This window comes from Arvicanthis niloticus, unplaced genomic scaffold (genome assembly GCF_011762505.2).
Source record: "Arvicanthis niloticus isolate mArvNil1 unplaced genomic scaffold, mArvNil1.pat.X pat_scaffold_78_arrow_ctg1, whole genome shotgun sequence".
Lineage (NCBI taxonomy): Eukaryota > Metazoa > Chordata > Mammalia > Rodentia > Muridae > Arvicanthis > Arvicanthis niloticus.
The window spans coordinates 13,902-41,789 of NW_023046387.1; the positions used below are offsets into that span (position 1 = coordinate 13,902).

At 41.4% G+C, this 27,888-nt stretch overlaps 1 protein-coding gene across 1 annotated transcript; it reads right to left on the reverse strand.

The window, feature by feature from the left end:
* Positions 1-104: 104 nt before the first annotated feature.
* LOC143433971 (disks large homolog 5-like) lies at positions 105-27,872 on the reverse strand. The gene is made up of 6 exons (XM_076928198.1): positions 27,755-27,872; positions 26,757-26,919; positions 25,499-25,630; positions 24,621-24,807; positions 560-732; positions 105-153 (listed from the first exon to the last, which is right to left on the reverse strand). The coding sequence occupies exons 1-6, from the start codon at positions 27,870-27,872 to the stop codon at positions 105-107; spliced, it is 822 nt and encodes a 273-aa protein (XP_076784313.1).
* Positions 27,873-27,888: the final 16 nt, after the last annotated feature.

Here is a 27,888-nt window from a genome sequence, read left to right on the forward strand (position 1 = left end):
GGACCCTGATCCACAGACAGCTGCAGACTAGGGGACACAGTTTACTCGTGGACACCAAATAAAAGCTGTCATCACATCCAGAGACCAGGCCCATTCCACAAGGCTCAAAGTACTTCAAGGAAGAGACCATCGTCCACATGGGTGCTTATATGTCTGTGGTATTAGAAAACCATCAGCAGTTAGAGGACAAATCCCCTCTGAGAGTGGATAGGAGTTTCAAATATATGCAAACTTTCCATGTGTCTCATGGATCCCAGAACTATACATTTCCTGTCTGAGCTCTAGAGGCTGAGGTTTGATTAATATTCCCATCATGGTGCAAATCTTTTCTATCTACAGAATCCTGAGTTGGGAAGAATAATGATTGGATTGTCTGAGACACTGTTCAAACCTAGGACAACTGAGTTCAAAGGGTACAAATCCAAGACCCTTGCCTAGAGGCAGGCCTCCTGTTAAAGGCAGACAGTATAGAATCAGAGCCCTGACATTTGTTTAAAGTCTTAGAAGGGCAGAACATCCCCTGCCTAGTGGTGTGGTCTCAACTGTGTCAGTGACTCACCTGTAGGAATTGTTCTCTTCAATCAGCTTCTTGCAATTCTCCATGGCATCACACATCCTGCTGGTCATTTTCTGCATGTTCATCGTTGTCTTCTCATGTTGTAAATGAAGCATCCTGAATTTAATATTCAGCCTGTCATAGGGTTTGGACCAAGGAGAAAATATCTCTATGAACTAAGGATTCAAGAATTACATGAGTTCAGGCTGTATCCTGGACTACCCCAGCCTGGTATATGGCATACCCTTGCTACTTGGAACTGGGTTCTCTTGCTCCATATTAAACTTATAATGCTGGGCAAGGAACAGCAGAGAACAGATGGGGAACAGATGGAGGTAGCTGACATTCAAGTGATCTCACAGTGGACCTCACAGAACAGAATAGTTCTTTAAGAAGTTTCCATGAGTCTGTGCCACAAGTTTCTGTAACAGACATCAATGATGTCTTCTCTTCTGTTTTTTTTTAATTTGATATTTATTTACATTTCACATGCTATCCTTTTTCTGGATTCCCCTCAGAAACCCCCTATACCATTTTCCCAACCCTTGCTTTTAAGTGTGTGTCCCCTCCACCCACCCACCCACTCGTTTCTACTTACCATCCTGTGATTCCCCTCCACTGGGGCATTGAGCTTTCACAGGACCAAGGGCCTCTGCTCATTGGTGTTCCACAAGGCCATCCTCTGCTACATATGCAGCTGGAGTCATGCTCCCTCCATGTGTACACAGGTTTGTGGTTTAGTGTCTGGGAGCTATGGCTTCTGGTTGGTTCATATTTTTGCCTCTCCAATGGGGCTGCAAACCCCTTCAGCTCCCAGAGTACTTTCCCTAACACCTCCATTTGTGACCCCATTCTCAGTGCAATGGTTGGCTGCAAGTATCCTCCTCTGTATTTGTCAGGCTCTGGCAGATCCTCTCAGGAGACAGCTATATCAGACTCCTGTCAGAAAGTGTTCTTGGCATCAACAATAGTGTCTGGGTGGGGAACTGTATGTGGGATGAATCCTCAGGTGGGGCAGTTCCTGGATGGCCTTTTCTTCAGTCTCTGCTCCACAATATTTCTCTGTCTCTCCTTCATGAGTATTTTTCCCCCTTTTAAGAAGGACCAAAATATCCACATTTTGGTTTTCCTTCTTCTTGAGCTTCATCTGGTATTCGAATTATTCTTGGGTGTTCTGAGCTTTGGGGATAATATCCATTGATCAGTGTGTGAATACCACATGTGTTCCTTTGTGACTGGGTCACTTGCTCAGGATGACATTTTCTAGTTCCATCCATTTGCCTAAGAATTTCATGAAGTCATTGTTTTTAATAGCTGAGTAGTATTTCATTGTATCAATGTACCACATTTTCATTATCCATTCCTCTTTGAAGGGCATCTGGGTTCTTTCCAGATTCTGGATTTTATAAATAACGCTGCTATGAACACAGTGGAGCCTGTGTCCTTCTTCTGTGTTGGAGCATCTTTTTGGTATATGCCCAAGAGTGGTAAAGATGGATCCTCAGGTACTACTATGTCCAATTTTCCGAGGAACTGCCACTCTGATTTCCAGGGTTGTTGTAGCAGCTTATAAACTCACCAAAAATGGAGGAGTGTTCCTCTTTCTCTACATCCTTGCCAGCATCTGCTATCACCTTAGTTTTTGATCTTAGCCATTTTGGTTTTGAGGTGGAATCCAAGGGTTGTTTTGATAAGCAATTCCCTGAGGACTAAGGACATTTGACATTCTTTTGTGGTTCTCAGTCAGCTGGTATTCTTCAATTGAGAATTCTTTGTTTAACTCTGTACCCCATTTATTAACATGATTATTTGTTTCTTGATTCTAGCTTCTTGAGTTCTTTGTATTTATTGGATATTAGCCATCTTTTCAAATGTAGAGTTAGCAAAGATATTTTCCCCATCAATTGGTTGCATTTTTTTCCTATTAACAGTGTCCTTTGGCTTACAGAAGTTTTGCAATTTTATGAGGTCTCATTTTTCAATTCTTGATCTTAGTGCATTACCAGTGGTGTTCTGTTCAGGACTTGTGTATTATATTGAATAGGTAGGGAGAGAGGGCAGCTTTGTCAAGTCTCTGATTTTAGTGGGATTGCTTCAAGGTTCTCTTCATGTAGCTTAATGTTGGCTACTGGTTTGCTGTATAGTGCTTTTAGTCGGTTTAGGTATGGGCCTTGATTCCTGATTTTTCCAAGACTTTTATCATGAAGGAGTTTTGGCTTTGTCACATGCTTTCTCAGCATCTAATGAAATGATCATGTGATTTTTATTCTTTGAGTTTGTTTAAAGAGGATTATATTGATGGATTTCCATATATTGAACCATCCCTGCATCTCTGGTATGAAGCCTATTGATCTTGATGTATCAGGTTGTTTTGATGAGTTTTTGGATTTGGCTTGCAAGAATTTTATTGAATATGTTTGCATGGATATTCATAAGTGAAATTGGTCTGAAGTTCTCTTTCTTGGTTGGATCTTTGTGTGGTTTAGGTCCATCCCATCCATATTTTCCAGTGTTGTTGATTACAGGATTTTGTAGTAGAATTTGATCACTGTTTTCGGACTTCCTAGCCACCTACTGACTGACCTGGGTGCTCTTTTCATATTTTTTTTTTACAATGCAATCCATTCAAAGTTTCTCGATAATGACTGTGGGTCACATTTCTTTTTTTCTGTTCAAATCAAACTCATCTGTGGCAGGTTTTGTGAGCAGACTATGATGGATCAACTTGAAGTTAGCTAGAGGTTTTGTTAGGAGACGTTCATGAATGATTGCTGTTGCATGGTCCAGCTTTGCTGTGCAGAGATTGTAACTTCCATTTAGAATTACATATCTCAGGATCAAAAAGTTTTGCAGGGGAAAATAATGTGTAAGCCAGGGCAGGAGAGCCTGGCTGAATCTAAGAACCTTGTAGACAGCATGGAAAACCCAGTAACTCTTCCTGAAGCTGAAAGATTGCTGAAAGAAACCAGTCTTCTCTTTTGCCTCTCTGGGTAATGAAGGGATGTGTGTGTGTGTGCATTTGTGTGTGTGTGTGTTTGCGTGTGTTTCTGTGTTTCTGTGTGAGCGTGCAAGTGTTTTTTTGTATGTGTGTGTGTTGTTTGTGCTTCTATTTGTGGTGTGATTTTATGTATTCATGTGGGTGTATGAGTATGGATGTGAGCCTCTCAGTATGTGTGTCTGTATGTTTGTAAATGTATGTGTATATCTGCATGTGCACATATGGCCATGTGTGTAGATCTTTGTACAATATTGTCTGTGTTTATGAGCACACATACATTCATATATATGTGCTTACCCAGGTATGGTTGAACATCTGTGTAGTCATGCTGAGCATATGTGAAGGGGTGGTTGCCTGTATGGGCTTTTGATGGTGTGGTTGCTTGTATGTATGAATGTGTGTGTATGTGTGTCTGGCTGGCTGCCTGGTTGTCTGTTTGTCTGTGTTTGTATCTGTGTTCTCATAAACATGTTTGTGTTTTCCTGCATATGTGTGTATGGTCGCTTGATCATGGAAGGAACATCTTTAACAAAGATTGCACCCAACTTAGATGAGAAAGTGCTATGGTCTCTCAGGTTCTTACCACTCTGTATCCATCGAACATTGCATGAAGCCTCCCAACTTTTTGCATGTCCACCTTGGAACAAAGGAGCAAAAAGTCTGTAGTTGTAAATAGAAAAGTTCTCAGGAGTTTATAGTGGCAAAAACTATTCATCCACAATAAAATCATGTGGTGGAAACCAAAGGAATGGGGTACATGAAAGTTAGTAGGCTGCTGTGGCAAATCAAGGTGCCAGGGAGACAGAAAGGCTGGCTGGGCAGTTGTGTCCCTTCTCTGTCCTAGGTGAATGGTAACAGCTCACTGGAAGGTCAGGGGTTTACTGTTTCTCCCCTACAGCCTGTTTTCTTCTCATCCTCAATGCTAGCTAGCATTTTCTTTCCACCTCTGCCTAACACTGGCTCAGTTATCCTTGGTTGTGGATCTTGGCCTGGATTTTGCTCTTTGAGACATTCTGAAAAGCAGTGTGTTTGCAGCTGCTTCTGACAGAAGCAGAATTCCCACAGCCATGGTGAGGTGTGAGAACAGGTCTGTCTCAGTGCAGTGTAGCCCACTTATGCTCATGATACACTACAGCTCTGTTCCTGCAGCACTCAGTAGCTCCTTTTATCCCAAACTTGTTCACACTGTGTTAAAATTGACTTCCTGGAAATTTGGGGGAGATGAGGACCCTTCAGATATTGCTGTTGGCAGTGCATGATAGAGCCCTGGCAGAAGTCATGTACAATTCTTCAGAAAGTTGAACTGCAGTCTCTGGGTTACCCAGTGATTCCAGAATGAGAATTGGCTGTCCACAGAAAAACTAGGGGACATTTGGGTTTTAGTAGTATTCCTTAGAGCAGCCCCAAACTGAGACTATCTAAATGTTCATCAGTCAAAGAATGAAAATGTACAGTGTGGTCCAGCCCTTCCATGTAATATATTGTGGTATGAAATCATACATCATTTGGCCATGAGATCATCAGCCTTCTGTTAGCCAATCAAATCCCTGATACAATCACCTTATAGGAATTAAAGATTTTGTATGAAGATTTTCTAGTTTCCTGACATCATTGCTTTGTGCATTAAGTAAGGCATTCTATGGTTAATAGAGCTCCTTTTGGAGAAAAATGTTTATCTTGAAGCAACAGGGAAGCAGTGGGTGAGAGCAAGGGGCTGGGGCTTTCTGGGGAACCAAGCCTTTTCTATACAGCCTGGAGAACTTACTAAGTGGGCTTTGCTACAAGGACAAGGACTTCCAAGCGTCACCTTGTCTGTGCACTTTGCCAGAGTTCTTTATCTCCTCTACACACTATGTTCTTTCTCCATGAAACAGAAGTTAACTTTCTTTTCTACAGTAGTACAGGTTATTGCCACTTGCATTTGCATTAATTGGGAAACTAAACAGGTGACAGTGTGCTTGCATGTGTTCACACATGTACTTGTGTATGTTCACGAGTGTGTATGTATCTGTGCACATGTATGTGTGCGCACATAAAAAACACACAAATGCTTATAACCCTCCACCAAATCACAATTATCTATTGAACAAGAGCAGGAAAGACTTGAGGAATGCTTGTAGTTCTTGCTGAAGCTGAAGGAGTTAGTCACCTACTCAAAAGACTTGGCAGTAGAACTGCAGCATCCCTTCAATGTCTTCCAAATGAACTTAAGAGCTCAGGAGCTGGGAGGAGGGGGGTAAAACCAATTAGGTCCCCTGTATTTTTGAACTTTTGGGGTTTCTTATCATTTGCATGGTTCTCAGCTGTGCATCTGTTGTGGATAATCCAGCATGGTATACTGTGATGCTATCATGATGCTACCCTGACAGAGTAAACACCAATAGCATCATATTATCTCTTCTGATCTGTGTTGAAGTGGTTCCCATATTATTATATTATCATTATTATATTATTCACAAGTGTTGCTGAAGATAATGTAGGTTAGAGGTGAGGACAGTTCCTCTCTCGTTGTATTAGTCGTTTGCTCTTCCAAAGGCAAACAACTGGAGATTCTCTAGTTTCACAGCTTGTGTGAAGTGACTTGCCAAGAACCATGCAGGAGGAAGGACGAAAGACTTAAAACTTATGGAATGCAGCCCATGGGTTACCACAGCCACAGGGGTAGGATTGGTGTGGCATGGCCATGAAGACTCTGTGTCCTGAGGACAGTATGCTGTTATGAAGTACTGCTCTGCTTCCTGCCCTTACATTCCCTCTTAATCTATGAGTTATTTGTAAACATTAGGGGTATTTCCTGTCCCCCACCTGATAGTATCTCTGGCATTCACAATATTAATGGTTGATTTCTATCAGACATTGCTGGTGGAGCACATCATGATTCAGTCCCCACCCTAAAGAAAATGTAGATTGTCAACAATGACCACCACACTTAAAAACCTTTGGAACAATAAAGTTTTTAGTGAAGGTCTGTAGCCATGTTTTTTACTACTGACTCTAATGTAAAAAACCTTAGGGAACACTATGAAGATCACAAAGCCGTACTGTTATTAGTTAAAGCTCTGGACCTTTTTGTGTTCAGAGAACAAAACCATGGTAGCACTGGCTTACAGGTCCCTCACTGAGGGTGGAAAGTGGCTAATTGATTACTTATACCCTTATTTTGACTTCAGCTTCCTGATATGGGTTTACTAAGAATGCTAATGGGTAGATATGCATTTTGAGGATTTAAGGTAGATATGACTTATTATTATATAAATGTTTAGATTTGTGATTCTTTTAAGAATTTTACAAGATTACTTTTAAAGACAAATAATAAAACAATTACTTCTTTCTTTATAAATGCCAATTGCTCCCTTCCAGTAAGGGAAACTAGCTGAGAAACTCACTGTTCTTGCTTACATTTTGTTAATCTATAATAAGTTGCTTGGTTATGGATGTACATGGATTTATAAGAATAGCTTCGTTTTTTAACCTTAATACATAATGTTATTTCCTTTAATGCTAATGATGTATTAACACATTGTTTTTTATCATAATCATTTATTGGAAGGAAACTGAAACATATTCGCATTTAATTGTATACTGCTTGAAAGAGTTTGCTGGGATATATAAATGATGGATGAAAGAATAAAGCATGGTGTGGTGTGGCTGGAGAACTGTGTCTTACATCCATCGACTATGTGTGTCCATGTAAAGGTTGTGTTAAAGGGGATTAGAACATTGTTCCTACTCTCCACCAATTGTGTTTACTGATATATGTATATATGTGTGGAATACTTGGAACCTGCTTTTGGAGCTTTGCTCTAATGTTTCAGTGTGTGAATATAGACATGTCTATCTGTAGGTCTGTATACATGTGTGTGTGTGTGTGTGTGTGTGTGTGTGTGTGTGTGTGTGTGTGCATGGGTATCCATGCATGTATAACTGTATGTATTAACTTATTAGATTCTGCCCTTTGCTTCATTCATTAATTCATTCATTGAGTGTGTGTGTGCGCGAGTGTGTGTGTATTTGTGCATATATGAGAATTTTCTCTATTTCCTTTTTTCACTTGCCCCAAGGAGTTAAAAAACATCATAGATTATGCACTGGCCACAGCGTGTTATTACCAGTAAATTAGATTTTCTGACCTCAGGAAAAAAGTCTGTTGAGTAACATGTTTAATCACTGGTTGCCTTTGGCAGCAGACCCCATTAGTATCTGAAGCTACCCCAATAAGCAGCTCTGTCATTTAAGCTAATGGCTGCCTGTTTCTATTTACCCATTATTAGGATGCTAAAGCTAGAGTCATTGGCATTGACTGGTCCTGGAAAGTATTTAGAGAGTACTTCAGACTCACATTTGACCTCTTTGGACAGAAGGTAATCCCATGGAAATTTTGAATCTTGAATTAGCACACAAGCATGAAAGTATTGATTGAAAAATCACACAATGGTCAACATATTTACAGGAATACCCTGCTGAAGATATAATCCTTCCTCACAGAGCAGCTAGCAAATGCTTTATATATTATGCCAGAAGAAATATATTATCAATAAATTATCAAAAAGCATCCCTTAGGTCAATAAAGTATATTCAATGATAAACCCTGTAGGAACAAACAATTATTTGGCTGGGAAATTTCAGGTAACTCCCTGACACTCAAGGACTATGTTGAGTATTGTGAGAAAATGTGAAATCAGCTTAAAGGCATGTGCACAGCAGGCACCATTCCAAAAGTATCCAGAAGCAGCATGATGTACTACATTCAGGGCAAAGTTGGTGCCTCCCAGACCCAGAAATTCTGATGAGATCCAGCTAAGAATAAAGGAATCATATATGGGATTCACTTGTGAATCTCATGACAGTACAACCGGTTAAAAACAACAAACATGACCTTCAGGGAGAATGACCTGAGCTTTCAACCAGTGTTGTACCTGCAGCTGATGAGATTCATACATGAGCCTCAGATGGCCAAAATATCAATGTGAAAGACAAATTCAACTTCTCAGATTAATCAATATTGCTGAATCTTGTTGGAAACAGAACCTAAGGACACTACAAATTATTGACCATGCAGTCATGAATCCCACTGGAGAGAATAATGATCAGTAGTATGTGGTTAATCTGAACCACAAGGATGTCTGCAAATGGTCTAAGTTGGGGGTGATGTGGTGTGCTAATAAAGTGTATAACAGAGGAGGTTATGCTCTCTTTCAAGATGGGTGCTCCTAAACTTATGGAGCATGACATACTGTGGACTCTTCTACATACTTGCTGTCCATTGTATGTGGCATGAAGGATGTGTCCAGGATATGAAGTGCATCATCCACAATTAAGTTAAACCCAGTGTCACAGACAGAACTTAGGATTCCTGCTCCACTCTTAAAACACCTTTGATAAATGATGACATATTAGAGTTTCAGAGGGATCATCTGAAAAGTGTAACTGTAAAACTTTCTGTGAAATAGCATTTCAGAAAATTCTACTGCTGCAACTGTTTAACTGCCATTATTCATTTCTCAATGTTATGGGTCAGGACCAAGACATTATTAGACATACCTGTGTGGGGAAAGTAAGAGCTGCTATCATACTTCAAGCCGAGAACCTAAGAAAATTCAATATTTCTAACTAATGTAAAAAGTGCCTACTTGGGAATGAACAAAGCTGTAATTCATTAGGTTCAGCAGCCATTTCACAGCCAAGGAAGAAATATCATATCCAAGTCAGTGCTGCTGTGTGCAGTATGTGTCAGAAAAACAGGAGGGGAGCTATGGGTAAGCAGGACAAAGCATGAAGGATACTTAGGATGCTAAAAGTTATAGTCTATGTTATATGGTGTATATTATATTATACAATGTGTTACAAAATTATTGCTGTACATCAAGAAGATGTTCATCTTCTTAGGAGTAGAAATATTTGAGCAGAGGTTCCAGATTGGCAGGGCAAGTGTGTTTCTACACAGAGGTGTGCAGGATACCCCTCTTGCTGTGCTTGCAGCAGGCAGGGCTTCAGACAGAGCAGAAGCACATCCATAGCTGCTCAGCATTCAGGAGAAAAAGTTCAAGAGTAAATATTAATACTAGTTTTGATCTGTCTGCAATAATGTTTAAAGGAGGTGAGTTAACTAAGGTTAAAAGTCTTTGAGCAAAAGCCTATAATACATTTCATCCTTAGCCTTGGGAAGGCTTCACCTTAAAAGCCCCTAAAGACATAGCAATGAATATCTCCATAGCCTATTACCTCTGAAACTGCCTTTATACCCTGCCTTCAAGGCTGGGCACATGGTTTAGTTCACCACTGCTAAACTGCAGCAAGAGAACATTGCTCATAGTGATTTGTGTTTATTTGCTTGTTTGTTTGATTTTGGTTTGGGTTTTGTTTGGTTTGAGGTTTAGGCTTTTTGTTCCACTGGTCTGAGGTTTTGATATTTATTTTTCTTTTTTTGTTCTGGTCATTATTTTGGTATTTTGCTGTGGCTATATGCATTGGCTATACTGATCTAGCTGATTAGAGAAATGGCTGCATTTTTTGTGAATTAGAATAATTTTCAAAGCCTTCACACTTTGACAGCTCTTGTCACCATGTGTGTTGTCACACTGCTGTATCCCAGAATTCACAGACAGAGATGGATCTCTATGAGCTTCAGGCTACATTGTAAATTCCCAGCCAGCTTCCAGTTCTACACAGTAGTTTTTAGGGGGCATGGATATCATGGTCTACTCTGTGAATACCCACTTAATGATGAAAAATGTATCCATACCGTACCCTTTAGGTCATATGTTTAGATACCCCTAAAATATGGTGCAGGCCTTCACATGGTCCTGAAATAGTAATGCAAACAAAATTAATGAGAGCCACGACTGTATTGTTCTAAAGCCTCTTAGTAAAGGAATATTCATTCAGAGGTTTTTTTTTTTTTTTTTTTTTAGAAATCCAGAGCTATTTGCCTCTCATTTCCTTGAAATACATCCTCGGGGATAACTATAAAGTTGAAATAATGACTTCCCAGATAAAGACTTCCCAAATTTCCATGTTGAGAATTCCCACACATGTTGAGATGTGGCTTTACTTTTAGGTAATATTAGTGTGGCGACACATTTGGAGCTTTTGTGGTGTTGTTTGGTTTTGGAGGGTTGTTGTTTGTTTTCTTTTATTTATATGTATCTTTCCCTGCTGGATGTCTGTGCACCACATGCATGCAATTCCTCCCGAGGCCTGTAGGGGCTGAAGGGGCGTTCAGAGCTGGGCTGCCTTGAGTACCTCTGCATGCTTGCCCACTCCTGAGACCAGCCTCACCCCTCCTAGGCCCTAAGCAGATTCCCAAGGCCTATAAAGGCAGGTTGCATGGGGCCTGCGAAAGAGACTTGGGACTCACCCACTTCTCCGTGGGATCACAAGGCAAGGCACTTGGTATCCTGACTAACAGTCCCATGTGGAGCCTGATTCTCACTGCAGAGCATAGCCTGCTCCGCAGACCCCGACCCTCAGCCTCTATGTGCACAATGCCAACTGCTGGCTTCTGCCAGCAGGGGTCCCCAGTAGTGATCCATCTCAAGACAGGGCAACCCAGAATTAACTGGAGGGATCCCTGGAAACCTACTGACTCCTGGGACATGTTCCATTCCAGGATCAGGTCTGGAAGAAATCTGCAGTTGTGCATTTCACAGGTTGCCAGGTGATACTGTACTAATCCTAGATCACACTTGGAGACCAACTGCTCTGCAGCTAACATGTGCTTGGTGTCCAGACATGTAGCAGTCTCCCAGAGAACTGTTAGCACAGTCAAAGAATGAATCTGAGTTAGTGAGTGACTTTTACACCAGATTTACTCCTTCCCATCTCACCTTCCAATCTCTTCTATTAAGGACAGCTTCCCAGAGCACTCAAGTATTACGGAACCAAAAAGTAAAAATAAAATAAAATGTTTCTGTCAATACAGGTGAAAATTTCAGAAGGAGGAAGTAGAGAAAGTGTCAGTGGGTAATCTACTCCTCTGAAATGAAGCCGTCCTCAGGAAATTACTGACTGAGATCTCAATAACAGCATCTCAGGAATTTCATGCACAGCATTCCCAGACTAGGCCTGATTAGGAAATGTAAAGAAAAATAAATGCCTGTCAACATTTTCCATGATTATCCTTGTTTTTGCCACACAGTGCCAAATGGTGTTTTTTAACTATTTAATTTTATATCATTTTATTTTTTTGAGACAGGGTCATCATGAGCTTTGATTAGCTTAGATCTTCTCTTATTTATTTATATTTATTTATGATTTATTTATTGGAGGTACATGAAAAATATTATGATACCCACGTGGTGGTCAGATGATAACTCAGTGTGGCAGTCACATGAAGCAAGGGTGGAGAGGATTTCAAAATAAACCTGTAGCTCTGACTTCACGGACCCTTTTACAGAGTTCTGAAGACTCAACTCAGATTCAACACTGTAACTCCCAAGGTAGGTCTGGGTCTTGTTTTTAATGTGACCCTGGTTCCCAAACTGCCCCTCTTTCTGATATCAGTCTGCTTCTGCCTCCTGAGTGCTGGGATCAAACAGATTTTCTGCACTTCACTGTTCTGCATATTTTAATGTTTCTTATATAATTTTTGAATTCCCTGACTTTCATCAGAGCTTAAAAGACCTTTGAAGATTATGTTACCCTGGGCTGACACCTTGTGGTAAAATCGACTCTTGCAGCTTCTATTTCTAAGGATGGAAGAAAAATCATTAAATGGAGGGTTAGAGAAACTGCTAGTGAGTGGGATAAGCCACACAACCACAGGGAAAAGGGTCCAGTTCTGAGCACCCAGCTTGTCCTTCAGTGTCCCCGTCGCTGGCTAGAATCTTTATAATAAAGTTGATACACCAGAAGGTTAAATAAATTAGCTCCTACAAATAAGTCTGCACACCTAAACTGCACTCAAATACTTTTATCACATTTATTTATTTATTTATTGTAGGCATGTGGATGAATGTCACTGTACTCATGTGGAGGTCTGATGATCACTCGGTGTTGTGGTCACAAGAAGGAAGGGTTGAGAGGACCTCAAAATAAACCTGTAGCTCCAACTCCAGAGACTTCTTTCCTCTCACCATGCAGTTCTGCAGATTCAACTCAGACTCCAGAAACTTTAACTCCACCCAAGGTGATAGGAAACATTTGCAATTCACCATCTGAGCTTGTGTCTCCAACCGAGTATTGTTTTCTATGTGTTCTAGGTCAAGGGCTTCCCAACTTGATGAATCTATGTGCATTTGAAGAATAATTTCTGGACTCCTATAGAGTGTGGGATGCCATTTTAGAGGTAAATGGAGTAACGTGGTATGAAAGCAAAAGGAGAGAAGACACTACAGAGACTGATTATAATGGGAGGGCCCAGAAAAAGAGAGGCTGAACGTGATTGTTACATTTTGTATCATGGGCTGAATATCACATGGAGCCCATTGAGATATGTTAGTGTGGCTAAAGAATTAAAATTAAAAATAGCTAGTTGGGGTACTGCTTAGCTCCGAAACAGGTCTCCAAACCCTGACACAATCTGATTTTGTTTTTAATCACAGAGAAGTAGTTAAATGCTTTACCATAACTGAAAAACCACCCTAGCTGTAATAACACATCTCTTCCTCCCCCATCTCCCCTTCTTTCATCTCTCCCCCTCCTTCTTTCCCCTCCTTTCCTTTCTTTCTGTTCTTTTTTCTGGGGATGTGAGCCAAAGACTTCATGCAGAACTACTGATCCAGAACATGCAGGCACTAAGGAGTCTGATCAGGATCTGCTTTCTCTCATTGCTGATGACGTCCTGGCAATAGTCATGTTTGGCCTTCATTCTACTTCGGGTAGCATCTGTTCATTTCCATGCATTTCTGCTTGCTCAGGGCCTTCACATTCCTAAGAGAGGATAGATCGCTTACACACAGCAACACAGACCTCTTCTCAGCAGCTTTTCTGAGTTCTCATAGCACCTTAGCTCCCTATTTCTTGTTTTATTTTAAACACAAAACTACCTAAGTGCTAATATGCATATTTTTAAGGGTTTGCTTAGGTGTAATTGAAATGCTAAGTTCTGAACCCCAAGACCTGGTTGCTCCAAGATAAAAGGATCTTCATGTACACCAGCCTTTCTTGTGTAAACCTTGCTCCCCAATTTAAAACTATTGGTTAAATAAAACTGGCAAAAGCCAATTACTGGGGGGAAAAGAGTGAGGTAAAGTGTGAGTTATCAGGCTGTGGGGGTGGGGTGTGGGTCACAGGTAGGGACCACAAGGAGAAGAGAGGATTGAGATAGGAGGAGATAGTATAAAGATACAGATAGAAAAAAGGCAGAGGAGGAAGAGGAGGAGAAGGAGAAGGAGACAAAGAAAACAGGAGGTCTCCTTTAGTCCTGATGGACCAGCAGCAGGTGTCAGACTGTGATGCCTCTCCAGGATGCCAGACTGCTGCAGCATCAAGAACCCAGAAAATTTTCAACAACAAGTATTTGGGAACTACAGTGGGGTAGTAGCCAGATCTTGGGGGTCAGTATTTACCGTTTGAATACATAGCAGTACCGGATAAAACCCCTATATATTCCTTCAGTCTATTAATAAGTACTTACTAAGAACACTGTGTTACAAGAAAACCTACAGAATCAACTAATGTGGGGTCATAGAAGCTCACAGAGACTGAACTGACAACCAGGGAGCCAGCATGGATCTGCCCTAGGCAATTCTGCATATGATATGGTTGTGTTTACTTTGATCACCTTGTGGTAATCCTAAGAGCAGGAGAGGAGGATGTCTCTATCTCTTTCTTTTGCCTTTTTTAAGGACAATTTGACTCCTACTGGGTTGTGTAGTTCCAGCCTTGATATGAGGGGAGGTGCCTAATCTTGGTGCAACTTGATGTGCCATATTTGTTTGATATGCCTGAGAGGCTTCCCTTTTTCTAAAGTGAAAAGAAGGAGGAGTAGGTGCACCAGAAGCAGAGATAAGGGGAGGATCAGGAAGGAGAGGAAGCAGGGGCAACTGTGGTCAGGATCTAATAATCTATGAGAGAACAAATAGTTAAAGAACACTGTGTTATATGCAGTGTTGTGTTAAAACCCGTAAATCCAACCCCGTTACTTAGAGTCCTGCAAAGACATTGTTCTTGGAAGATAAGTATCTGTAATCAAAGTGCAAAAAATGGAAAGAAGGAAATGGGGAAGCTATGTTTAATTTCACTCCAAGTTTGAACTTTCTATCAGCTTCATTTTGCTGCTTTGAAAGCGTTTGAAATGTGGGTATATATTCAGCATACTGATGCAAAGCCTTCTGCATCCCGTAGAGACAGTACCCAATGACTGTCTGTGTGTAAGTGTCTATAAACATATGGGGAAATAAATGCATGACTTGGAGCTATGGTTAAACACAGGACAGACTTTTGTTACAGAGAAGAGGAAATGGAGACAAATCTGCTTCTCTATCTTTTCTTCCCTTACCTTGATGGAAAGCCCTGCTGAGGCTGTGCACTGAGGAAGAACTGGGGAAAAGGCAGAGGGAGTCTTCACCATGTTCTTCCAGTAATCTAAAATGGTTTGGGAAAGAGAAAGGAGGTAGTTGGGGCAGCAGTGGACTAACAGACTCAAGGATGGGAACACAATGAGAGAGGCATTCAAGATGGAAGGAAAAGTGAACAAGCAAGGCAGGTAGTGAAGAAAAGTGAGGTAAAGCCTTGCACAGCACAAGGATGTGTAAGAATGTAATTTCAGGTCTCAGCTTGAACTTAAAATTAAAAGATTCTTAAGTTTGAGTCAAATATTAGCTGCCCCAGAGGCACATCCCAGGAAGAGCACATTCCAAAGACTCAAACAAACATTCCAGGAAAAAAAGACCCAAGATAGGAGTCTATGAGCCAGTAACAAGTAAACCTCGGTAAACAGAAGCTACTTAAGCTGACCTTCTTTGTTGTAAAAAAGATAAGGTGTAAATTTGAGTTACTTAGAAACCAGGCCTGGGAACAGAAACCAGGCCTGGGAATGGCTGTTGGAGTTTGGCCTTTATGGTTATTGTTAAGAAGTAATTGTATAACTACCCTCATAAATTTTATAAAAATAGTATATAAGCTGCCCTTAGCTTTAATTTGGGGTTCTTCTTGCCTGCATACAACAGAACCCTAGTATCCTGGTTGTCATCTGGTCATCTCATGATTAATAAACCTCATGTTATTGCAAGGAATCCTGTCCTTGAGTGTCTCTGGGGGAGCATATTCCCTGGTTTTGTATCTTTAGAGTCCAACAGATGGTCTTTGAGCAGAAACCCAAAATTCTATGATTTTGTTGAATATGTTTTCTGTGCCATTGAACTTGTAATCTTCACCCTCTTCTATTTCTATTATTCTAATATTTTTGATCTTTTCATTGTGTCCTGAATTTCCTGAATGTTTTGGGTTACAGGTATTTTACACTTTGTATTTTCTTTGACTGACTTCTCAATATCATCTGTGGTATCTCCTATGCCTGAGATTTTCGTTTCTATCTCTTGTATTCTGTTGGTGTTGCTTGCATCTTTAGCTCCTGATCTCTGTTGTAGGTTGTCCATCCACAGGGTTGCCTACATCTGTGATTTGTCTCGGGTTCTTTTGCTCTTGTGTTTTCTTGTTTTTTTTTTTATGTATTTACATTTCAAAATGTTATCGCCCTCCACAGTTTCTCCTCCATAACACACTTTTATACCACCTCCCTATGTCTTTATGCAGGTGCTGCCTCACCCACGCACCCATTCCTGCCTCAGCAGCCTAGCATTTCCCTACCCTGCACATGGAGCTTCCACTGGACCAACCTCAGCTGCTCCTTTCCTAAAAAGGGTCTCTCAGAGACTGGAGATCCTGTGGTTTACAACCAAGGGTATAGATCACAACACCCAAAGAATGATCCCATTATATAATTGCCATGATGGCAAACACTTAATGAAAATACACATATGGTCACAACTTATCTTTGATGACCCTTATTGTACTTCATCTTACCTTAGCTTCTGTAAGTACTTTTTATTAACACATTAAACAGAGAAATTATCCTCTCATTAGTCATGATACATTTGTCCTACTCTGACATTTGATACTGGGTCTGAAGAACACAGTGAATAACTTTTACCAGTGTTGAAAAACACAAGATTTCTGGGAGCATTGTTTTTTAAAAATTAGTATCTAGATTGTGTCCCAAGGGAAAAGAACTCCATTGCCTGAAGCAATCATGCTAATTCCCCACACTACACAGCAATCTACTCTTCCCAGAAAAATCCAGTTCTTCTTCTTCCATTTCATCCCAGGGTCAAACCTATAAAAGTACCCTTAGAAAACACTATGGCCCTCTTATAGATTGATTTGATTGATTCAAGAGTTGAAGCCTCGGTCTCCTAAATCTGTGACCTTGTTTAGTAATAGACTGTATGGTGGTTTGAATAAGAATGGACACCATAGGCTCATATGCTTGAATGATTAGTCACTGGAGAGTGGCACTATTTGAAAAGGATTAGGAGGTGTGTCCTTCTAGAAGATGGACTTTGAGGTTTCAAAATCTCATGCTAGGCCCAGTTTTATACCTGCCTCTACGCCTACAGCTCAGAATGTAGCTCTCTCCCAGTGCTCCAGTGTCTGGCAACATATTGACAAACTATCCACCAAGAGGATAATGTCCTAAACTCCTGAAACTGTAATTGAGCCCTAGATGAAATGCTTTCTTTCACAAGAGCTGCCTTGGCTATGCACAGCACTCGAATATTATCTAGGACAGACAAATTAGAGACATAACAATGCGAGATGGGGTCTTACAAGGGTCAGATAGATCTGTGCTTTAGTCACCATTTTCCTTTTTGAAACCAAATTCCTGACAAAAAGCAAGTTAGGACAAGTCTTATATTGGTTCACTATTGGGTCATCATGTTGTGGAAGATGTGATGACAGGCATGTAAAGCTGCTTGCTCATTTCTTAGCCAATTAGGAGAAGGGATAAATGGAATTCCAGCACACAGCTAACTTTCTAGCTTTCTCCTTGTCTCCTTCTGAATTGTGTTTTTAATTAAAATATATCTATAACATTCCCTCCTCTTCACTTCAACTACACCTGTGTGTCCTACTCACTATCAACTACACAGTCTCTTTTTTAAAATTACACTTTTTATACACACTAGAATAAATATATAAGTATAGCCTGATAAGTCCATGTATTGTTGTCTACTTGTTGATGTTTTGTTATTCTATTAAAGATGTCTATTGTGTAATAGATAACCAGTAAGAGGGCTCATGCTGGGAAACACTAATTCTATCTCTCTCACCTGCTGTTAATTGCCCACAGCTCTTTATTTAGATCTGTAACCATGTGAGACTACTCCATCCATGTTGGCATGTCAGCAGATGTCATCATTGTTCAGGTCTCATTTGAGCAGTCATATTGTTGTGATGTTATGGATGTGGCTTCCCTGTGATGTCAAGAAGACAAAGTCTCAAAGAAGACTTGCTAGTCCTCAGACTCTTACAACCTTTCTGCCCCCACTTCTGAGATGGCCCCACAGCCTAATGTATAGGGATTGTGTTGTACATGTATCAAATGGTGCTGGGCAGCCTACAGTCAGTGGTTACCTGCATTTTGATGAGCATGGTCTTTGTCTGCTGCAATAAGAAGCTTCTTTAATAAAGGGTGAGAGCCTTACTTATCCCTGGATAGAAGGATAAGTACTCAGAATATAGTTTGGATTTGTGCTGGTTTAGGAAAGCAGCAGTAGCATGTTCCCCAAGACCCATGTCCTGACTACTCACAAACAGTTGGCTAGGTTGACAGTTGTCATTTCCCTCCTGTTGAGCACTCCTTGAGTTCAATTACACAGTTGTTGGTTACCACCAAGATAGAAGTACCACTTTTACAACTTTGGAGAGAACTTGCCATGTTGTGGTTCACTGGCTTTGTAGGTAGAAGTATTGACTGCTTTCCTGTCTTTACAGCTTGCATTTCATCCAGTGGTTGTGTGAAAACTACTCAGAGTGGAAGCTCTGGGTCAGAACTTGCTTGAATTCTTTAAGTCTTATGTTAAAATCTGTAGTATCTTCAGCAATGGGGACTTACCTTTAGATCCTGGGAGGCAACCAAAGACAACATCTGCTATTCAGTTTCTGACTACCTACCCATAGTGTCCTGATCAGCCTACAACTGATCATAATTAGTGGATCTAGAGATGAGAAGCAAGGTAGATGGCAAGAACAAAAGAGATGTCAGGCTGCATTGAGAGTGTTAAAACCGACTCTAGGGGGGCAGCTTCAGTGAGACAGCGCATTGAAGGGGAGATCAATGGCTATTTAAACCTTTGGAGGGTGAGTAAAAGCTTTCAGATTAAGTGTATATCATTGGCTGGGGCCAGTGTGCTGAAGATGCCTCATTAGTACAAGGAGGAATTCCAGGTGATGCTAGACATGACCTTATAAGGTAAAGGGAAGTTTACCCTGGCTATTTAGCTATATGATCTCCTATGGTGGGCAAATGTGAGGGCACGGATCTACATGCACTGCGACAATTAGGCTTGGTCATTTTCAGAATATTAATCTTACCAATCTGTGGTTCTGTGACATCTTTCTACCCTCTAGTGTCATCTTCAATTTCTTCAGTGTTTTATACTTTAGATGTCTTTTATGTACTTGGTTAGGTTTACTCCAAAATATCATTTGCTTTTGTAGGCTGTTGTGAATCCAATTATTATCTTGATTTCTTTCTCAGGGTATAGTTATCATTGTTAAATATGCTGGCTAGTTTATGATCAACTTGACATTAGCTAAAATCAATTGGAAAAAGAGAGACCCTCAACTGAGAAAATGCCTCCGTAAAGGTGGCCTATATGCAACTTTATTGGACAATTTCCTGATTAATTATTGTTAGGAGTGGGTCCAGCCCACTGTGGGTGTTGCCAACTGAAGGCCTGGTTCTGAATATTATAAGAAAGTAGGTTCCATAAGGAGTAAGCCAGTGAGCAATGTTTCTCCACGGGTTCTATTTCAGTTTCTGCCTCCATGTTTCTGCCTATGTTTAGACCATAGTCTTCCTAGTGACTTCCAGGCAAATCAGTGTTGTTACAGAAGCAGAACCTAAACATAACAAATGGATCATGAAAATACATTAAATTTATTCAATACCAACTTAAAGTGGGGGAGTCAATATATATATATATATATAGTATATGAAATTAGTAAAACAACAAATTAATAACACAACAAAAAATAAAAAAACAACAAAACTTCAAAACAAAGAAACCATATACTCAAAGCAATCAAAATTCTAACCAAATCAAAAAAACATTATAATTAAACTAAGAAGCATTCTTTAGCTGCAGATTTTACAGAACAGACCTACAGCCTGTTACTGGCCTTGGACATATTGTCCAAAGTCTGCCAACGATGGTAATAATCTCTTCAACATGTGCACTCCTTGTGAAGAGTTGTGTCTGAGGGAAATCTTGACCTGGTCTGCCTGTTTGAGCTTCAGGAGGATTATTTCAGACCTAGGGGAGGAAGAGACAAAGGCCTGTTGAGGACTTGCCATGTCAGCTATCCAGGAACCACCAGCTTTATTGAGCAATACAATCCAGTATGATCTTTCAGCTAAGGTCATTCCCAGTATCCCCAAAGGAGAAGAGACACAGAGCACCTGGGCCTGGGATTTTTCTCAGATTTAAAAAATGGCTTGAAAGTGAACAGTGAACTACACACTGTGCTGGAGTTAAAATAAAACACCACATTTCTCCAATGGTCCATATATATTATACTGAAAAATAACTGTGTAGCAATGTCTGAATCAAACACTATACAGAGGCCTTCTAGGGAACCTAGCCACCATTGAAGTGAAGGCTCTTATTATATCTGAAGTGCAGGAACCTGCCTGGTTCTACTTGTGAACCCCTCCATCTGTGAATCCCCAGAGAAACCATCTCACAGGAAATCCATGCTCACTGAAGACATACTATAATCAGCAAGAGTGTGCTGCATGCAAATCTTCCCAAGGGAAAGCCTTGAACTTTAAAACAAATATTCATGAAGGAAAAAGGATACCCCTGCTATGTTTATAGTTACTGTGGTATTATTTGTGGGGTGACTTAAGGGACAACAGGCTCAGGTCATACCAGAGAGCTCAGAAGTGAAGAAAGAGTACACAATCGACACAAACTCTGTGGATCACAAGAATGATCATGGACAGGAGTTCTTTTAAACTAGATCAGAACAATATTCTGAGCTGCTCCTAGGTGACTGAGGCAGAGAATCATGTGGAAGGCCTGAGACCCAAAAATACAGTTATACAGGTATAGGAAATCTTCTTGGCTCCTGCTATCCCATCCTAGTACCTCATATCTCAGAGACAGCAAAATGATCCTGCATTGTTTGAGCCCAGCAATGGACACACACACACACACACACACACACACTAACACATACATAGACACATACACAATCACACCCATAGACAGACACAGACATTCCTGAACACACAAAAGCACATGTTCATACATACAGTTGCAGGAACATTTTGACTTTCCCTGATCTTGTTAATATAAGAGATCATCCAGGACACTATAAAGCCATAAGAAATAAACACTTGAATTGAAAAATCCTGGAGACATATCTCAGCGGTTAGGAGCACTGATTTGTCTTCTGCAAGTCCTCAGGTCAATTCCCCAAAACCGCAAGGTAGCCTACAAACCATCTTAGTAAAATCAGATGCCCTCTTCTGGTGTGTCTGATGAGAGAGACAGTGTACTCACAAACATAATCTGATTAATTAAAAAAAAAAGAAAGAAAAAAAGAAAAAAAAAAAAACCTTGAATGGGACATGAACATGGTAGTCATAGCCTATAGACAGCTCAATAAAATAAATGCTTTTCCCTAATAAACAAAGGATAGAAATATGGAGTTTTGCCCTGGTATGAAAGCCTGCTTAGGAAGTTCCCAAGGCTGTGCACAGTAGGCTTGGTTCCCAGCAAAGGCACATGGGATCAGGGTGGACAAGCTAGTTCCTGCCTCTGGCTCCCTGTTTCTCAGGGACTCTAAAGTTAGCAGCATCTTCCAATAGGCCCTCCATTTTCCACAGCCTGTGTGGCTTTGTAACCAAAGCTATGAGCCCAGACAACTAGGAAATCTCTGTAACCAGGATGCAAAGTGAGACCTTTTTTCAGTTAAGGAGATTCTGTCAGGGATATTTTGTGGAAAATACGTCTGACTACTTCAAGACCAAAAGGTGGTATGTATGATCACCCTAGGCAATAGTTCATGGAAGGGCTGTACTACAGTATACTTGTTCACTCCTTGACTGAAGAACATCTGGATAGTTTCTACTTCAGGGCAGCTCTGTGGAGTACCACTACAACCATGATTTGCCCTAATTTCTCTGTGGACACCTACTTCTTGTTCTGGAGTGGCTGGGTCAATGGGGACTAGAGAAACTATACATTTTCTGAAGAGTTGGACATGGCTTCTCACAGGGCTGCCCCATTTTATATCATCAGCCATGTCTGAAGTTCCTCTTTTCTTCCAGCCCTCCTTGAGGATGATTTTAACTCAAACCAAATCACTTTTGAATGACAGCCTTTACAGAGTGCTACAGGCAGAACACAGGGTGAGTGCTTTAGACTACCAGGAGCCTAAGGGGCTGTCTGAGGCAGCCCTGTTCTAGCACCTCATCAGAGGTATGGGCCTTCTTCTTGCTGCAGATGCAACACCAAGCAACTCAGTGTTTCACAGAGTTATACCCAGGACAAACTCCAAGGCCAAAGATAACTGAGTCAAGCTTAGGCAAAGTTGGAAAAAATGGTAGGCAGGAGGTAATGAGGAAAACAAACTAGGATGCTGAGAAGATGCAATGAGCCACCTGACCTTCCAGCAGGCAGTCACTATCCACCAAGAGCAGAGAGGTGGACACAGACCCTTAAGCAGCTTTGTTGACTCTCAGGCCCATGGATTTGACACAGCAGCCTCCTACTCACCTCCATGTACTAAAGTGCTTTTTTTTCTTATAAATGATTTCAATATGGGTAAATAGATTTCCCTCTATAACCAGTTTCAATAGTGATAAATATATTTCCCACTACCAATGATTGACAATCTGACTTTAAACCACTATTTGTCTCTTGTTCTAATGAGCTAGGTGTAGCAGCATGATGAGCTGCTGCTCTGTTTCATGTTTCCTTGATGCAAAGTGAACTGACACTGACACTGTGGTGAGCCCCACACTCCCATCTTAGAACAAGAGGCTGGTGTTCAGGTCCATAAGTTTCCTTTGAAAAGGACCACCTTGGGGCCACCTTTTGTCTCATGTGTGCAGCCAGCTGTTGCTGAGCACCCCTTTGTGCCCCATATCCTGCTGTGGTTACAGGAGTTACATGTCTGCTTTGTGGTTGTTCCTCACATGGGTGGGCCTCCAAACCCCAGGCTAGGAAATTGTAATGAATGAAGGAAGGACTGGGAAGTAGAAACTGAAGTCACATGGTAAGATTTCAGAAGGGTGGGCTAGGCTAAATGTGAAATTATTGACTTTTAAGTGTTGGCAACATGGGTTCTGTTTGTTTGATAAAGGGTTGAATAACTCAACTGTGGGTTATGTGGAGCCTAGGTGTCTTGGGTAAGACCCATCCTGGCAAACAAACGCTCTCCTCCTTTCCCTGCTGATTTCAACTGAATGACAAGAAAGATCATAAGAAAGCACAGTGGGCCAATTGTGTATCTGACACCTGGAGCAGACAGCATTAGCTTCTTCTAAGTTAAGAAATTGTTTTCTTACAACAGCAACAAGAAAACTCAAAACAATGAAACATATAAACATGTTCTTCCTCTCTGTGAGTTATGTAACCTTGTAGCAGTTACTTGAGACAAAGCAATTCGAGGAGCTCTGCCTGGGAGGTGACAGAAGATTCAAAGATGCTGGTCAGACAGCTTAACCAAAACAGACTGATCAAAACCACATGTAATTAACTGGCCTCTCAACAGGCACATCTATATACATATTGTCACAGACATGCATATGACTCCCCCCTCCCCCCACACACACATACCAGAAATCATAAGTTAGCAGGAAACAGTAAGGAGACCAAAATGCAGGAAGAACCACTGAATGTAGACTGTGAATATCTGATGTTTCATGTGAGACCCAGGACTCTGTAATCCATCCCGTGTGGACTAAAAAAAATTAGTAACTTCTGCAGACTAGGTTGAGAGAGTTTGAGAAATCTTTTTCTTGAAGCCTCACATCTCTCACCCCAACCCTCAGCCTGAGAGAAGTCTTTCAAACATCGCTGTTCATCCAGTCAGCTGCTGAATACAAGCTACAGGAAAGAACTCTAGCAACAATGACAGAAACCAGGACTGATGGATGAGCTATCTGTCAGGCTCTGTCAGTATGAACCAAGGTCTAGGCTCAGTTAGGAGACCGTCTTGCAATGCAGGGTTGAGGAAGAGAAAAGACACAAGACCTCTCCCCCCACCTTTTTTTCTTAAATAATTTTTGTTAGATATTTTATTACATTTCAGATGTTATCCCCTTTCTTCATCTTCCCCACCCAGATACCCCCTATCCCATCCCCCTCCTCCTCCTTCAATGAGGATGTACCACCACTGAGCCCGCCATACACCTACATGCACTTGAATTCTCCCACACTGGGGCATCTAGCCTTCATGGGACCAAGGACCTTCTCTCCCACCTACGTCTGAAAAGGCCATCCTCCCCTACATATGCAGCTGGAGCCATGGGTCCAAAGCAAACTAGCTACAGGCCCTGACTTCATCACTCAATGTTCTGTGCTACTGCAAAGGAGGCAGCCACATAGAACCCCTATAGTACAATGGCATGTAGGTGTGTAATGTGTGTTCACCCCATCTGTCTTAATGAACTTCTGCTTGTAGTTGATCAGGAGTGTGTGCTTGCCAATCATCCAGTTTTTGAGAGAGCCTAACTCCACAGAAAGTCTTGTAAATGATCACAGAACAACTGGATAAGAATTAGGAGAGTGCCTGGACAAGGTGGAGGATGGTTATCTGGGCTTGACATTGTTTATGGTTAGACATGAGGGCAACCTGCTCCTAAGCATCCTCCATGCATCTTACCTGTTGGATATGCTTGGAAAATTTGTCATAGATCTTCATGCTGGCCTCCACACATAGCCTCCTTGTTTCCTTAGAACACACTTCCAGTTTAATCTGCTCCTTAAGCAGCTGCCTGTTTTCATTCCAGAGCATTTTTACTTCACTCTTCATACGAAGAGATTCTGTCAGGAGGTGACAGTTCCTGATGCTGAACCACAAAGAAGAAATGGTGATTATTCCCAGGCACCATCCATCTTCCTCCCACTTCTCCAAGTACCATTTCTTCTCATCATGGGCCCTGATCCCCAGACAGCCCCAGACTACAGACCAGAGTAGCCATGGGACCTCACATATAGGAAGGTCAAATCCAGAAGAAAGCAACATTCCAAAAGACTGAAGGTACTTCTGAAATCCCTGACACCAACAGGGACTCATGTATCTCCCAGAAGAGGACATGGGACCAATGACTGCATATATGGCTTTGGTATTAGAGAACCACCTCTAGGTAGAGACAGGGCAAAGCTGCTCTAGGAGAAGAGAAGAGAGGAGACCGAACAGATACACATCATTCTATGTGTCTCATGCAAACCAGATCTGTAAATGTGTTTTCAGTGCCCCAGAGACTCAAGGTTGATTGATGTCTCCATCAAGGTGCACACCTTTTCTATTTAGAGGATACTGACTTGGGAAGGAAAATGATTGGAGGGGCTCACAGACTCATCACACTTGATCAAAATGATTTTAAAAGATCACAATCCTAGAGCCTTTCTTTGAGGGAGGAAGCTTCCTGTTGAGAGGCAAACAGTATAGAACCAGAGTCCTCACTTTGTTTTAAAGAAAATGATGGGCAGACACATTCTGTGCCTAGTGTTGGGGAAACAACAGTGTGAGTCACTCACCTGTAAAGTTGATTATTTTTAGTCAACTCCTGGCACTTATACAAGGCCTCACTGATCTGCTTCGGAATGTTTTTGAGATCGCGAGTCACCTGGTCATGTTGCATCTCCAGCATGATCATCTCAAAGTTGAACCTGTGGAAGGGTGTGGCCCAAGGAGCAAATAATCCCTGAACTAAGGATTCAAGGATTACATCAATTCAAGTTGAATCGTGAACTACCTCAGCCCATATATACCACAACCTAATGCCTTTGTACTGGGTCCTCTTGGTGCTTATTAAACTTGTTACACTTGATCTGGGCACAGTAGAGCTAGGGAACTAAAAAATGGGAGCTGACCTGCTTTGGCTCCATGAGTGGTCTTGAAGGAATAGATTAAGTCTCCAAGAACTTTCCAGGTGCCTATGCCACAGTCTTGAGTCCAAATTAATCCTGTGATGACACTTTTTCACCTTGTAGACAAGGTTTTCTCAATCCTTGGTTCTATCACTACATAAATTCCACACTTCAGTATTTACAGGGAAAAGGTTTTACTGCCTATATCCAGATTTTCTAATGCCCATCAGAGGTGCACACAGAGATCATGTGCTGTGATGCTACAAGTGACCCTCCATGGCCTCATCACTATCATTACCTAAAAAGTCAGTCAGGTAAAGTCTCCAGCCCCATCACACTACACAGACTCCCTGGATCTTAAGTGGAATACACACACACAGACATACATACACACACATACACACATACACTATCACAATGTCAAGTACATACAGTGATGTGACATTATCTCAGTGTAAACTGAACAGAATTTGAGAAAAGCAGTGATGACTTGTGAGAAATACACTCACACTGAGGGGCAGCATATAGAACCAGGTCCTCCCAGTTGTTGACAGGACGAAATGAACCCAAAGCAGCTCCAGAAAAGTACAAAAATGATTCACCATAAACACACAGCAGCTAGCATCTCCCACAAAGCAATACCAGTCCAGGCATCTTAAAATGCATGATAAGAGCTCACACACTAATACTGCTATTTCCTGAATGATTCATGCCACAGGCTATAGTTTTCTTTTGGAGGAATCAAAAGAGCTTGTGACCCCATCTCACTCCTGTCTGAACTTCAAGTTCTGTGTTTAATATCCAATAGCAAAATGCATTTTGACATGAGGACAGCCTGGAGTTGTAGCCTCCTGTGATATGTGGAAATCTAGGGTCAGCAGAGAGGGCCCAAGATAGTCAACTGAGAACTGGGCATAATGATTACCTGTTGTTCAAATCCTTGACATTATAATGTGCCAGGATTCCCCGGAGTTCGTCTCTCTCATTACTCATTCTTTCGAGGTCCCTTTTGAGCTTCTCCAACCTCTTCACTCTCTGCTCCTGCTCACTGATGGTGTAGGCTTGGGAGGACTCTTTCCCAACAGACCCTTCAGGTAGAGAAACACAAGGAAACTTGTAGGGAAAATACGACAGGAAAAGGAGAAACCATACTTACTCCCACAGAGAAGCCTGAGGAAGAGGGAATTCTAGAGACACAGTGAATTCCTGAAAGAGCAGGAAAGCTATCTTCAAGCTGGACTCCACACCTATGTCCCTGCTCCCAACCACCATCACTAAACATAAGGCTCAGTCCCTACTGCAGTCCCACTAACCCTGAAGTGCTTAAGCTTTCCCAGTCAAGAAGAAATTGAGGGCATTGTCAGTTTATATCTGAAGATGTAGTCTGTACTGCTTAGCACAAAAAAAAAAAAAATGACCATAAACACCAGCACGAAACATCTCCCACAAGCCAACACCTATCCTTGCTTCTTAAATGCATGATAAGATACCACACACTACTACACTTATCCCAGACTGTAATTCAGCCCACATCTTGTGTGTTCCAGACCAAAGTCTCTGAGACCTTGATACTTGACAAGGGGATTATCCCTCTCTGTTCTTGGCATCACATATTCATGTAACCTACAGGAATCTATTGAGGATGAAATGCTTCAGCACTCTATCCTGAGAGCAAGGCTTTGTTATTCTCAGAGAACTTTCATCTGGCATGCTTTGCCACTCAGCAGGAAATTCATATCTCTCAGAAAGCAACTGAAGGCTTGTCAATTCCTGGATCTCTGCGAAAGTAATCATCAGAAATTCTGGACTCTGGGTCTGCCATTGAGAAATGTTGAGGCTCCAGATGCTAAGCCCTTCTCCAGTAAGGACCTGCTCAAGGTCCCCTCCTCCAGGAAGCTTCCCCATGCACTGCCCAGGACTCACTGTGTCTTCCCCAGTGCCATCTCCTTCTTCCTGCTTTACAGAATGCCTTCTGCCTAGGTCTGGTCTCTGGTTGTATTGTACTGTCCCGACGAAACAGCCTGAGCAGCATGGACAACATGACTGCTTGTGAACCC

Coding starts and splice junctions, on each gene's coding strand:
- LOC143433971 (XM_076928198.1), bottom strand. CDS start 27,872: ATGTTGTCCATGCTGCTCAGGCTGTTTCGTCGGGACAGTACAATACAA. Junction 24,808..25,498: donor AAAAATAATCAACTTTACAG/GTGAGTGACTCA, acceptor TTTGTGGTTCAG/CATCAGGAACTGTCACCTCC. Junction 733..24,620: donor TTTCCAAGCATATCCAACAG/GTAAGATGCATG, acceptor TTGAATCCTTAG/TTCATAGAGATATTTTCTCC.